The following is a 15383-nucleotide window of genomic DNA, read 5'->3' on the forward strand; positions in this document are numbered from 1 at the left end:
TATGATTTTGTTTAGTATTAAAATTAAATACTAAAAACTGAAATCAAATGTTTAAAATGCTACAATGCACTTCCCCTCGGTTGAAGTGTGGGCAGTGTGGGCGGTTAAAATTGTATTATAATCTGGGTCATTTCTTTTCCTTTTTTTGGGGGGCTGATAATAACCACTGACAATACTGGCTGATAATAACCAATAAATTACTGATATTAAAATTTCAAATGATTTTGTTCATATGAATTGCATATGATTTTGTTTAGTATTAAAATTAAATACTAAAAACTGAAATCAAATGTTTAAAATGCTACAATGCACTTCCTCTCGGTTGAAGTGTGGGTAGTGTGGGCGGTTAAAATTTTATTTAACTTTAATCTGATTCATTTCAGATTATTCAGATTCAGATTCATTTCAAACCCAGAAAAAGTTTCAAACCCTGAATATAATGTACAGTATAAAAAAGGCATTTTGAGATTGAAAAGATCTCAAAAAACGTACCTTCCACTCACCAGCCATCTCCCGCTTCCTCAGATATTTCTTCACTCACATCTGGTTGGAAAAGGAGGTGGGTGCCCCCTGCTGTTCATAGCCGGCCTGACCATATTCTCCACCCTGATTGTAGCCTTGCTGGCTGTAGTCGGGCTGGTAGCCTCCCTGGGAGCCAGCGTACGGGTCGGGCTGCCCATAACCTCCCTGTCCATAGGAATCAGGGGCGGGCTGCTTCTCTTGGGCGGGCGGTTGGCGCATAAAGGGTGCAATGATCCCGGTCTCCTTGAATACAAACCACAGGTTACCTGTCCACAAGATCAGGTTGAGGAAGCCAAAGACCTGGAGAGAAATAGACAGTTAACAATGCAGTTTAAAATTTAGTTTGATTCACAAGACAGACATTAAAGGACATTATAGTTCACCCTAATTTTTTACTCACCCTCGTGCCATCCCCAATGTAAATGACTTTTCCTTTTTCAAATAAACACAAATAAAGATTTTTAGGAAAGTAATCAATCTCTTTGAGTCCATATAATGCAATAGGTTCCGCTCAGTTGATGCTTGAAAAACCACATTTAGATATCGTGACGGTAATCCATGTGACCCCAGTGGATGAATCAATGTCGTCTGACGTGAAACGATAGGTACAATATAAGAAAAATACAAATATTTTGTACTTCTTTTGAACAATAAATCATTGCTTCCAGTCAACTGTCCTACAGTAGGTGCGTTCACAAGTTCAGTTTGACATAAACGTAGGCACGTTGTGAAGTTTGCGTGAGAAGTGGCAGTCCTCTGTGCTTTCATGTTACTTTTCGTGCGAACTTCACAACGCACTTACTTCAAGCGAAATTTTTTTTTTTTTTTACGTTAAGAAATATTAGTATTTTACTTGCACACACCTATCATTTTGCTTCAGAAAACATTGATTCATAAACTGGGGTGGTATTGATCGCTGTGTGTGGCAGCCATTCAATGGCATTATATGGAGATTGATTATTTTCCTAAAAATTCTTTTCCATTTGTTTGAAAAACAAAAGTCATACACATCAGGGATGGCACGAGGGTGAGTAAATGATGAGAGAATTTTCATTTTGGGGTGAATTACATAAAAAAAAAAAAAATCTTATAGAGCTGAGCAGAACTGACTCACCACAGAAGTGTTAAGACCGGACATGACGGGGTCGTGAACTTCACGGCAGCGGTTGCCTTCCTGTTCACAGGCGGGGATCAGTTCCAGAACCTTCTCTGGGTCTGTAGCTGTCTTGACATCCGACAAACCCTTCGCCCAAGCTGCCGAGCTCACCAGCCACATGAAGGTGAATACACACGTCACGCCAAAATCCTGCAATCATTTTATTCATATAGAATTATACAAAAACATACAGGCTTGGGTTGTATGAAACACTAAGCTGCTACATTAAATGAATAGTTCACCCAACATTCAAAATGCTGCCATTATGTGATATCACACGGAACAGTCTCACAATTTGTATCACTTCACTTGTTTCTGCCGGATCTATACTGCCTGCATTTCTCAGAGAGCGTCAATGGCGGAGGAGCAAACCCACTATAAATGTACAAATACTACTGTGTCACGGAATGTAGTTTTGTGAATATAGTTGTTCAGACCTCAAATAAGCAATTTATATATAAACATAGCACCTGTTTGAAAATTTCTTCAGACATTTTTAGAGATGTAAGCTCTTCTACACACAAAAATATCCTTTCTAGCATATAGGCATGGAATGACATGATGGTGAGTAAATAATGAAATATTTATAATTGTTTGGGTGAACTAAGCATTTAACAAACTGCTGCCTTAGTGCTTATATAACATGGAAGAAAACTCACAATCAGTGGTCCTTTATTGTTTTCACGGTACTTCTCAAAGGCAAAGACATAGATGCTGAGAGCGGCCATGGAATACAGAAATGCAAAAACGGCTATGGTGACGAAGAACTCTGCCGAGGACGAGTAATCCCCGACCAGGAAGAAACGTTCAGTCTGGCCATTCTTGCAGGCGGGGGCATCGAAATACACTTGATGGAGCCTGGAAGAGATACAGGGCAACAGGGTTACTGAGCAAGTATTTACTTATTTACATCAAAGGCATTTAAACTAATCTAGAGTGACTATACCACACCATGAGAAAAGAAAAAAAAGCACTTGAAAAAACACTTGAAAAAGCAGTGTGCACAGAAACACTAGGATTCAATGAAATAGGGGTTTTAAACTGGGGTTCAGAGAAAAATACTGTACAAATTTTAAGAAAATAATAATAATAATAAATAAATAATAAAAAGAAGAGGGAAGGAACAAAAAAATTAATAAAAATAAATGTTAACTTTTCAGATTTTTTTTTATTTGTATAATATTATCAATACATAACTTATGATAATACATAGTATTATGTATTATATAATGGTACTATATTATGTTACTTATTGTTCCACACAATATAAATGGTTCTTGGATATATAGTTGCATTTATATTTTAAAGGGCCCCTATTATGGATTTTTTTAAATGACCTTTGATGTAGTGTGTAACATAGCTCTAACTGAATGAAATCATCCTGCAAAGTTTTAAATCTGAAAGTTCACCGTATATAAAGTTATTGTCTTTCAAAAGTAAGAGTCGACTCTGATTCAATTAAATGAATCGTTTTTCAAACGAGTCATTAGCCGTTTCGTTGTGACGTCAAGACGAAACATTAGCATATTGCGCGCGCATACACCAGGGAAAACTTGAACCTCAAACCAGCAGCTGATTCCTGTGGATACTGGATGGCATCATGTTGAGGAGAAGCTGTGCTCTACAATGTGAAGGTAAAGCCAGTTTTTTTTTCACTGCCCAAGGACGAGCATGTGAAGAATCAGTGGTTAAAATTCATCTTTACCATGATATCACAGCAGTATGATCCTAAACTTTTGCTGTGTTCCCTTTATTTCACTGATGACTGCTTCTCAAATCTCGGAGTTCAATGCAGGATTCACAAACCGCTTGCTCTTGAAAGATGGTGTTCAAAATACTTAGTTTTGAGTTTTATATTGTGTAGGTCTCCTGCTAACTGGTTAACTCACATTATTACTGTCTTACTGAAATTCTTCTGCTAATCAGTTGTGGGCCACTATTACTGGTACCTAAAACTGTGTCTATTAATGCAAATTGTCTGTCGTTCTCACTACTTTTTGGACAGATTAAGCATGGAGCAAGATTTGTTCTACCAACGTTTATGTTACATCAGTCATTCAAGCTAGAGCTCGCCTAATGTATGCACTGTTATTGATAGTTTCCACATGTTCACCGCAATAAATTAGAAAAATACTCTGTGAATAATGAGTAGGCCTATAAGTAAAATAATCGGTTTGTCGATGGACATGCACTTGTTAATGCTGACGGTGAGGAATTACAGTTGCAACATCTCATAATGTACCTCAAACTGAGTAGTGTATCACTGAGAAACGTCCTGCTCGAGTCGTCCTTGCGATGGAGGTTCGGGTTCAATAACAAGTTTTTCCAGTGTTTCATCATCGGACTCGCGCTCGCATTGATATGGTAAAATCGACGCCATTGTTCGTTACTGTGTTTAGTTTACCGTGTAGGAAGCCTCAGGACAAGCAGAGATGATGTTGTTATGGCAATGGGCGTTTTTGTTTTCGACGCGCGCGCTGTACACGGTAAACCAATCACAACAGACTGAGCTGTCTGGCCAACCAGAGCACAGTAGCTCGCGGAAAGGAGGGATTTAGAGAGATTGATTCATCTGACGAGTCGTTTGAGAATTATTGAAAATGTGGTGATGTGCAAATGTATTTTATGAGAAAATGAAACAGTTTTTTGACCTTTGATGCATGTAAACCTGTCGTAGGAGTCTCCAAAACAACATTAGGAAACTTTAAAATAGCATAATAGGGGCACTTTAAGAAGGGGGACCCTTTGAAAAAGGATCATCATATTAAGGGGTCTTTGAAAACCCTGTCAAATAAAACACCAAAGGGCTTTTACAGCATTATAAGCTGTTTCTAAAAAAGAAAATACAACTACAAATAAACAACTACGGTATGGCCACACAGGTGTTAAAGTACCTGAATGGATAATCAAAATCCACATCTATTTTCAGGTCACTGTCTGATCTGTTCCTGCACTCCACGCTCATCCTGAAGGAGCCGGAGTAACTCCCGCAGGTGGAGAATGCAAAGATGGCAAACACCTGGAAAAGAGAGAGAGGTTTTACATTTATGCATTTGGCAGATGCTTTTATCCAAAGCGACTGATTAAACACACATATACATACGAAAATATACGAAACATATACAAATACAGTATTAACATTTCAGAGGAGATTCTGTTTATTTAGTTATTGCAGTATACATTCTATTAGTTCATTTATTTTCCTTGGCTTTATTTAAGGTGCAAATGCAGTAATGTCGTATTTTACACATTAAAACTGTTTACTGAAGGAGGTGTGCATCAATGCAATTAAAATACTGACTAAATAAACCAAACAAAAGCATCTTTTACCATGTGAAACCAGCATGCTGACATGGACATAAGCACATTATTTTTCCTTTCAGGATTTGAATCTGGGAGATTGAGTCATAGAGATTACTTATGGACTTTGGCTGGCGGAGGGACTGAATGGAGAATGAAGCTATTAAATTTCACTGAGATACTCTGCCATCTGTCATATCGCTGTGCTGGGCTGTGTTATGAACCTAGGCAACACGACAGGAGATGAAAACAACAGACACACATCAAGCCACAGTAAACCATGCTAAACAAAGACAAAGCAAACATGTCAAATGAGGCCAGGAGAAACCAGTAAAAAAATAAGTTAAAAAGAACAAATAATCACGACCACCATACCAGACAAGGTCTAAGCAAGACAGACTATTAAATAATTATGATAAAGAGTCAGGTCACACAAGCGAAAACAGACCAAACAAATCAAATCTGATCAAATCAAACACAATCGGATCAGCTCACATTACCAAGCCCAAAAAAGACAGAAACCAACCCAAATGAACTAAACTGAGTTTCATGATGTATAATAAATGTGATGAAATCACTTAATGATTAATTATCTTTAATGATTAAAAAAAAAATTCTTCTAGTGTGCGACACGGTTATATTTCATTTTAAGTCCCCCTGTGGTTAAAATCAAGCTTTTAATGTTGTTTATATGTCTATATGGTGTTTTTAATATGCTTTAAAGGGGTGGTTGATTATGATTTCACTTTTCTAACTTTAGTTAGTGTGTAATGTTGCTGTTTGAGCATAAGTAACATCTGCAAAGTTGCGACGCTCAAAGCTCAAAGCAAAGGGAGATATTTTATTTACAAGAAATTGCTTTTTAACAAGCGGCTGGTAGGGACTACACAACATTCCTACATACAAAAACCTCGGCCCGGAACGCGATTTATAGATTATCATGACAGAATATGCTAATCAATGACTAGAAGACAACTACACATAAGCTACATAAATTCTTCAACTAATCATTCAGAAATGTTGTCTACATGTTGTCACTTCTGCTTGAGTCTCTCGATATTTGTCTGACGTAATCGAAGCTGCTAAGAATGAGCTGTTGAAGCTCCGCCCTCTGTGCCGGGAGGAGCAGCTCATTTGCATTTAAAGGGACAGACAACTGTGTGTTTTTGCTCACCCTCAAAAAGTGACAATTTTAACATGCTATATAAAAATATCTGTGGGGTATTTTGAGCTAAAACTTCACATACTGTGATGTCTGTGGACATCAAAGACTTATTTTACATCTTGTGAAAAGGGTATTATATCACCCCTTTAAGACGAACCATGTGCAAATTCATAAGTCAACACCATTGCTGAGTATTTTCTCCTTAAAATTGCAGTGAACCAAAGACCAAAGTTTTTCTGGTGTTTCTGACGTCACAAACCACCTTGTAACCAATCACATCAACTGTGTGATCATCAACGCGAGGATCTCTGAGCTGGTGTGAATGAGTGGAGGTGGGCTAATTTGCATATTCATAGAACCACATATACTAAATGAGGCAAGGGTGTAGAGTTACATTCAAGCTATTTTAAGGCATGAAGAATTTTTTTCAAGGAAAAAACTTTTCAATATGTCATTTTGGTGATCAAAGATGAGTTTTAAGAGATAAAATTTAAATCATTGACTTTAATATTTTCTATTAATAAATTATGGCATATGGTTGTGTATGTTGTGTAGCCTACTTGAACAAACATATTTAATATATATTTAATATATACAATATTTAACAAATATATTAAAACACATGTAGTGCCCTGTGCAGTACCGACAGGATACAAATGGTCTTGTTCAACATTTTACTATGTGGCCTGTCATTTGATGATGCCATTTTCTACTCTGCACAAAGTGAAGGAGCACTGTGTGACAACTAGATGGCATCAATACCTTGAAAGATAAGAGACACGCTCAGGTGGTGGCTTGCAGTGTCCGAGAGTGTTCAAATTTGGGAAAAACTCAAGTTTATGCAAATGAGGAGCTGAAAACGCCAGGCAGCAGCAAACAGCTGTGAGGTTCAGGTATGGCGTATGTAGATTGTGTTGGAGCTTCACCTGGATTTAGTCCGTATATCATATTGTATGTATATACTGGTCGTTTTGAAGTTGCTAGATATGCTAAATATTGCAGTTTATATGTTTTCATTGTGAATAGACTTACTTAATTAAATTGACACTGTATCTTTACTGTGGGCATTCTGAAACAAACCTTGCATCTTTCCAACTGTAATTGTGTGTAGGCCTATATATGATGATTATATAAAAAATATTTATAAAATATTTATATAAAAAAAACTTAGATTAACATACTTGTTATAGACACCACAAAGCAGAGGCGTATAGTGTTTTAAGCAGCACTAAGCGTAGTTTTATTGTTGGCTTTGCAATAAATGCAACACAACAGCTACAAAAATTATTTTAACAAATAATAAACAAACTTTATATAATGTAATGTTCAAATGTCAAATTACTAAGTACAAGAACTGCATGAATGTTTTTATTCAATGCTTCAAAACGTGAAGGCTAAAAATTCAGAGGAAGATCTGAGAAAAGCCAGCCAGAATAGGGAAGCTGGTGCTATTTAACACAAAATAAATTACATCAGTAAGTGAATTTGTATGCTTTAAAATTAAGTTGCATATAAGTTGTACTTAAATGTTATTTATTATACTTATATCTTTCAAACAGTAGGGCATTGGCACTTGCAACACCAAGATCATGGGTTCGATTCCCAAGGAAAGCAATACTGATAAGAATGTAAATGTGTACCTTGAAATGCAATGTAAGTCGCTTTGGATAAAAGCGTCTGCCAAATGCATAAATGTATTACTGCTGCCAGTTTATTTAAAGGGGTCATGAATTGAGAAATCAAAGTAGCTTTTGACATATAAGAGGTCATCATATTATAATAACATCCTGTAAGTTTCAAAACTGAAAACTTCCTTGTTAGTCCAAAAACAGCTTTTATTGAAACCTAGCCCAGAGAATGACTCGTTTTGGAATGTGCCTATTTAGGTGAAAGACCGCCTCCGCAGAAGAAAATCAACGCCTACTTCTACCCCGTTCCCACTGTAGCCCCACCCACTGATTCACACATGACAAGTAGTAGGTAAATAACAGATGTGATGCTAACACTGGATCGAGCAACTAAGAGATAAACATGCCTTTGAAGAGTGCAAAATGTTGTTTAGTGCCAGCCTGCCAGGTTGTGGAAAAACAATCGCAGCAGAACCTTCCTTCTGGCGCTGGATTTGCAGAGAGACTGAAATTAAAAAACGATGCTTTACCTTCTATATTGGATCCGACAGGATCGGTGCAATACACTTAAGTAAAAGTAAAAATATGTAAGTAAAAATGTTTTTATTGTCACTATTGCTTTGTTACTGATCGTTGATTTGTACTGATTATGTGTACGCGTCTAACCATTTCAGTGACCCGTGATTTCTGATATGTGATGATTCATGTACAGTCAGATGATCTTTGTCTCAAAATCATTTATTGTTGGTTATGTGTCAGTAAATCAAACCGGACTAAACTGTCAGCTTTGTTTCTCTTAGTAGGATGAAAATAATCTGTTATTTAAACTGTGATTAAATTATATATAGAAAGCGATCAAAGAACCTAACCTTTACAATCGCTGGAGATGTCAATCAAACAGCGCAAGTTTATCAGTGACTGAGTTCTGAACTCTCGCCAAAACTCCCGATATAATCAACAAATCTCTTATTTACATTGTGTTTGCACTGTTAGTCACGATGAAAGCATTCGTGAGTGCCGAATGCCCATCACTGCAACCATTCATGTCACGATCTAAATATAATGCCATACACTGTAAAAAATTTGCTGTAGTTATGCAGCTGTTTGCCAGTAACTTACTGTAGATTTAAATTTATGCTGTTTACTGGCAACAGTTTGTTCAAAGTTAAATGAACATTAAACATTAACAAGTCTTTGTCTTTACAGAATAAAACTATAAAATAACAATCTAATGCAAAGCATTCTGGGAACCAGAAATCTTCATCAACCTTTTTCTGTTTTTCCTTCAGATTTTGGTTCCCAGAATGCTTTGAATGAGGCTGTTATTTTAGTTTTATTCTGTAAAGATAAAGACTTGTTAATGTTTAATGTTCATTTAATTTTGAACAAATTGTTGCGAGGAAATAACATCAATTTAAATCTACAGTAAGTTACTGGCAAGTAGCTGCCAGTAATACTGTAATTTCTACAGATTTTTCTAACAGTGTAGATCTAAATATAAATGCTATAATCAACACTTTTCACGATTAGTTAACCTTGAGAGCTGTAAATAGTCAAAATGTGCTGAAAGTTTTCGATAAAGTTCCACACGTAATACTTAGCTATTTGCAAAGATGTTAGCCAATCACAGCAGTGGGTGTTTACAAGTCTCACAACAGACACGCCCCTTCAAACAGAGCGTTCAAGTCAGAGTTCTAAAATCAGAGTAGGAAAAATGTCTTTTATTTCTAAATTATGACAATTTTTTATGTAAAAATCATACTAACATTATAAGTGCACCCCAGGAAACATTATAAAATAATAAAATAATGCAGTTCATGACCCCTTTAAAAGTTATTTATATATTTCATACAATTATATTAAATAAACGGAATCTCCTCTGAAATATATATATATATATATATATATATATATATTTGTATGCATACAAATGTTTAATCAGAAATGTTCAGCTTATGGCACAATGGTTACCAGTAACAGCTATTAAGAATTCAGCTCCCGACCCAAAGCAAACTGAAGAAACCTGGTTTATACCCAGGCCATTTGTATTGTGAGCTCTATTGGTGGTGAATGCTTTAGTACAGTAAATGCATGTTTAATATACAAATTTTATTTATAAATACCACTTAGGCTATGTATTCATTATGTAGACATAATGAGGCAGCATATGAAAAGTGACAGTAGCCATTTCACCATGATATAGATGACTGTCACTTTTCATCTAATATATGAGGGACACATTTGCTTAAACCTCTGGTTCCAAATTAATGGCTGAAATTAACTAAAACTTGACTATATTTACATATAAAATGTGAACTTACCCATTGTAACGCTTTGATGAAGCCCAATGGGACTTTCAGCACCCTGAACTGCCCAATGGCAACCAACTGTCAAAAGAACAACATTTGAAAACGTTAGATGACAGACAGATAGACGCACGGTCAGACAGAATGATAGATAAAAATGTGGTATGATGTGGTTTACTCTTCACCACGATGACTCATTACACAAACAGGCCTTCGCTCATATAAGAGCCCATTTATTTTGAAGCTTTTGAAACCTACGCATAGCATCTGCTGATGCTAAAGCATCGACAAGAAAATACAAAAAAACTGTATCAAAGCAGTGACACGATGAGAAAAACAACAACGTATTGTTTCAATCCGTAAATAATTGATATTTCATATACACGTCTATATGACTGAAGCTTGAGGCAAAAGAAGGGAACGGTGTGTCGCCAGGACCTTGAACCACAGCCAAAATGCCTGCGCGCGCGTCACCGCCATCTCAGCGCCACTAAACAGCAAGCAATGGACATTTTTCTAAAAACGTTATCGTTTTGCACACCCAAAAAAATAAAATAATAATTATAATAACAATAATAGATATTGATGGCGTTCGCCTCTAGCAATGTGGTAAAATGCAAGGTCCTTCATTGAGGGCAAATGAATTAGATGTGGCGCTTAGCTGTGCCAGCTCTTTCTACTTCAAGCATGACAACATTATTATGAAATTTGGAAAGATTTGCTCATCAGACCTGCGGTATGTGATACCGATTTTATTCGGACATAATGACGTAGGAAGGTGCGGTTTCACACGACACCATTGTTTGCCCGTGAGGATGGTCCTCCTTTAAACACCATACGAAAAAAAAAAAAAAAATCAATACATCGATTTTAGGACTTCTCTTCACGCAATTTAATTATTCATTGCAATATGTAATATTGGCTTACACATGAACGCAGCTCGCATCACCTTACAAAATGCGTATCCGATGATGTGATACATTAATAACCAATAGGCTATGTGATTGTGTCATATTCAGTAGGCACAGATTTCTAGATCCCTGCCTATATTGCCTAATATTATTTAAAAAATAAAAAAAAGACAAAGGGGCCAGAGCTCGGAGCTGAAAGTCACACAGTCACAGTGTTGGGATGGAAGTCAGCTGCCATTTTAAAGAGCATCTCCACAAGCGCATCTGCATGTTATAAAGGCCCTCGCGCAGTCGCTTTGGATTGATGATACGCTTTCGCACTAAACACAATGTAAGATTGCAAAATATATGTTGATATCATACCATTACATGTTTATTTAATAACTGTGTAATTGCATATTCCCTTTTAGGAATACGTCATATACGTCTAGTAAATCTAGCGCTTCATCAGTTCTGCTTCAAATACAATACAAAAATCATAACGTCAACCATGTAGCCTATTAAATACGAAAATAGAGAACGTCACGAAAAAAAGACTGTAGCAGTGAACAGACGGACAGCACCAGCAGGGCACCTCTCCCTATAATCATTTTCCACCATAATTTCTAAACGCATCTTCATCGTCTACAGTCAACCCTAACTGAAAAAAAACATGTAGCCTACATGATAAACCCAGCAATAATATACCAAAATCATTTTTGCACCAAAAATGCCCTACCTGATTTGCAACATCCATGTTAGTCGCCTGCTCGTAGATAGGAGAAATAGCTATAATCGGGAGGAGAGTGATGGAAGCGGAACAGCCCGCGCGCGGAGGGAGGGAAGATCGACGGAACAGCGTCAGTTGCGTCACGCGCTTCGATAAGGCGTTTTTGGTGCGCAAAAAGCGGAATGAATTGACCGACACTGATCGCAATAGAGCAGTGACATCATTAACCTGTCATAATTTACCTGATTCTTGTATAGCACAATCTTAAACGATGCACTCGAATATGATATTTACCCTATAATGAGTTGTTGTTTAAATTGAAGGCGGCTCGCACTGCAGAGGCCGTAAATTATGAATGTGATTGATCACAACATTCAACGGCTAGTATTGCCGGGTTGTCTTGTCGTTTTTTTTTTAAAAGTCTTTCATTAATAGTTATTTCCCTAATTGAATCTTAACGTTCAGCCTGACCACTGCAAAATGAAACGATATAATTCAATCTCAGCACTTAGTAGCCTTTATATCGTTTCATCATAAAATGAAACGATATAATTCAATCTCAGCACTTAATAGCCTGGCTTCTGCTGAGATTGAATTATATCGTTTCATTTTGCAGTGTTATAGGTGGAACGTTAAGTTTCAAATAGGGAAATACTAATGAAAGACTTTTTTTTTTAAAAACGACAAGACAACACCATCACAGTTAAATAACTTAAAATCTATGAGAATGATGTATGAATGGTACGGATATTCTGGAGTTCCAGTCACTCAGGATTCATTTGGCTCTCCATAAAACTTTATATATTTTAAGTAATCTTGTTAAAATATCATAATTAATCGGTTTATTAAGATCTTTATAGAATAAGGTAGGCTATATATAATGTTCTCCTTAACCATACAGAGATGAACTGACAATGGTGACTCTACACTATTTTTAGAGAGGGGAAATAAACACAAATGCTAAAACATGAAAATGTTTCCAAAATGAAGATTATTCATAATCAGATCATATATTAGTATATATACTATATTTATATAAATTTTTTGGTGTGGTAAATAATGGTGAAATGTCCTCTTTACTAGATTCTTTGGACAGCACAAAAGGCAGCATCATAATAAAAGTAGGCCTACATACATTTATTCCTCACTTTCTACTTCCTCCTTTTGAAGCCCAAAGCACCGCAGCTGTCTTGTTCTCACTGCTGAGGAAAACACTCATTATGTTATGAGAGCGTCTTAATGGCAAAACTCTTGTGCTTTAATTTCCCTCATTATTGTAAATGAGGCTGAGAAATGCTGAACTTTGATAAAGAAGTATTATGCAATGTTGGGGAGGGCACTTTCTTTAGCCCTACTGGCCCTCTTGCACAACCGTTCCACTCCTTCTTCCAGACATCTGGATCTATGACAAAAATGTTCTGCGTCAAAACTTCTTTAGTGTACAATGCATCAGTACAGCTTATGATTCACATAAGCTCTTTCCTTCACACAAACTGTCCCCCATAAGTCTTACTGGTTTATGAAATGAAGTTTATGAATCCTAATCATAAATATGTATGTACCTTACAAGATTTGTTGAGAGACATGGCTGTCTTAAACCTTTTCTACATTTCCTTGATTGAGTAGAGAGAACATAGCCTGCTTAATATTGGGCTTTTTTTTCTTCCTCTGGACAATTCAATTCACATTTATTTGAGTAGGGCTTTTCACAATACATAATTTCAAAGCAGCTTTATAGAAAATGCATATGACTATACATTACACTTTAGAGTGATCTGTTATCGGAGGTGACCAACTAATGTATTTCAGAAATGTACATATACAAGTCAGTTTGCTAACAATTTATTAATTTACTGCATAAACAATGAGCACATTTAAGTAACTATTTACTTGTGGGGTATTTACTGTTTACTTGTGGGGTGGGGTGGGGTGGGGTGGGGTGGGGTGGGGTGGGGTGGGGTGGGGCAATGGATAAGACACATGCCTTTGGTGTGAGAGACCCGGGTTCGAATCCACTGTGAGACACCAATGTGTCCCTGAGCAAGACACTTAACCCCTAGTTGCTCCAGAGGCGTGCGACCTCTGACATATAGCAATTGTAAGTCGCTTTGGATAAAAGCGTCAGCTAAATGTAAATGTAAATGTGTATAGATGCATTGCATTGAATGGGAATAATGATTACAATAGAAAAAAGTCTTTGCAGGAGTTGGAGTCTCAGGTGTTGGGGCATCTGAAGTCTTCCTAAGAGGCTGGATCCAAACTGGAGCTGACGTACTCTCTAGTTACCTCTGGATGGGCATCCCGAGATAAAACAAAAGCAGATAATTAGCATAGCTGCTGTTCATAACATTAAGCAAAGATAATCATCTGCATTTTATCTGATATAACTGTAGTACAAGGTTTTGATATGTATTATGTGAATGCTTGGCTAAAGAGATGGTGCCTTTAGTCTAGATTTAAACTGGGAGAGTGAGTCTGAGACCCAAACATTATCAAAGTGGGAGGGGAACGTAACAGGAAGGCTATTCCAGAGTTTAGGAGCCAAATGCGAAAATGCTCTCCCACCTTTAGTAGACTTAGATATCCTAGGCACTACCAAGAGTCCAGAGTTGTGAACTTAAAGAGCGTGATGGATTGTAGGGCGATAAAAGTTCGGTTACACTGGATCTAAATTTAACAGAAGAAAATTACAGGTCATCCAATATGTTATATCCTTAACACACTCCGTCAACTTTCAACAATTTAGAGATTTCATCGTCATAACAGTGGAAACTAATTCAATGTTTTCTTATAATATTACCAAGTGGCAGCATATTGAAAACAGCAGAGGGCCTAACACAGGTCCTTGCGGCACTCCATAATTTACTGACGTTATCTTAGATTTTCCCCATTTAAACAGACAAATTGTAGCGGTCCGATAGGTACGACCTTAACCTCCTTAAGGCCTATGCCTGAATACCAGTGTCATTTTGAAGTCCATCTAAGAGTATTTTATGATTTATAGTGTCAAACACAGCACTAAGATAAAATAAAACTATTGAGATACAGCCTTGGTCTGAAGCTAGAAGTAAGTCTTTTGTCATTTTAAGCACAGTTTTTGTTCTATGATGGGGCCTGAATCCAGACTGATATTTTCCATAGATATCTATTATTATTATTATTTTATTTTTTTTTGCAGGAATGAGCACAATTGAGCGAACACAACTTTTTCTAGTATTTTAGACATAATGGAAGATTTGAAATGGGTCTGTAATTTGCTAATTCATTTTGATCTAGTTGTGGTTTCTTAATGAGAGGCTTAAAAACTGCCAGCTTGAACGGTATAGAGATAGAGACGAGTTAATAATATTGAGAAGAGGCTCTTCTGCTACAGGTAACAACTCTTTCAACAGTTTAGTGGGTATTGAATCTACTAAACATGTTGTTGGTTTAAATGAAATGATAAGTTTGTCCTATAGTTGTACATCACTGCAATTTTTCTTGAGGGGTGATAATTGAGGCTGAATCATAGAACGCTGTCAAAGTTTGTACATTTGTAACCCCTCATGTCCTACTCGCCCTGCTCTGTGTGGGCCTCCGGCGTGGGAGGCGGGCGCTCTGACAAGGAGGCTAAAGACCGCAGTCTCTAGCTTCAGTTGCTAGAGCACCTCTTAAGATCAGGGGAGTGAGGTTTACTCACACAGCTC

At 36.9% G+C, this 15383-nt stretch overlaps 1 protein-coding gene across 1 annotated transcript; it reads right to left on the minus strand.

Moving 5' to 3' along the window:
- Positions 1-492: 492 nt before the first annotated feature.
- On the minus strand, positions 493-11832 carry sypa (synaptophysin a). The gene is made up of 6 exons (XM_084388737.1): positions 11707-11832; positions 10093-10158; positions 4573-4697; positions 2338-2536; positions 1637-1828; positions 493-822 (listed from the first exon to the last, which is right to left on the minus strand). The coding sequence occupies exons 1-6, from the start codon at positions 11722-11724 to the stop codon at positions 538-540; spliced, it is 885 nt and encodes a 294-aa protein (XP_084244863.1). The 5' UTR covers positions 11725-11832; the 3' UTR covers positions 493-537.
- Positions 11833-15383: the final 3551 nt, after the last annotated feature.

Source organism: Rutilus rutilus, assembly GCF_951802725.1.
Source record: "Rutilus rutilus genome assembly, chromosome: 19".
In the NCBI taxonomy this organism is placed as follows: Eukaryota; Metazoa; Chordata; class Actinopteri; order Cypriniformes; family Leuciscidae; genus Rutilus; species Rutilus rutilus.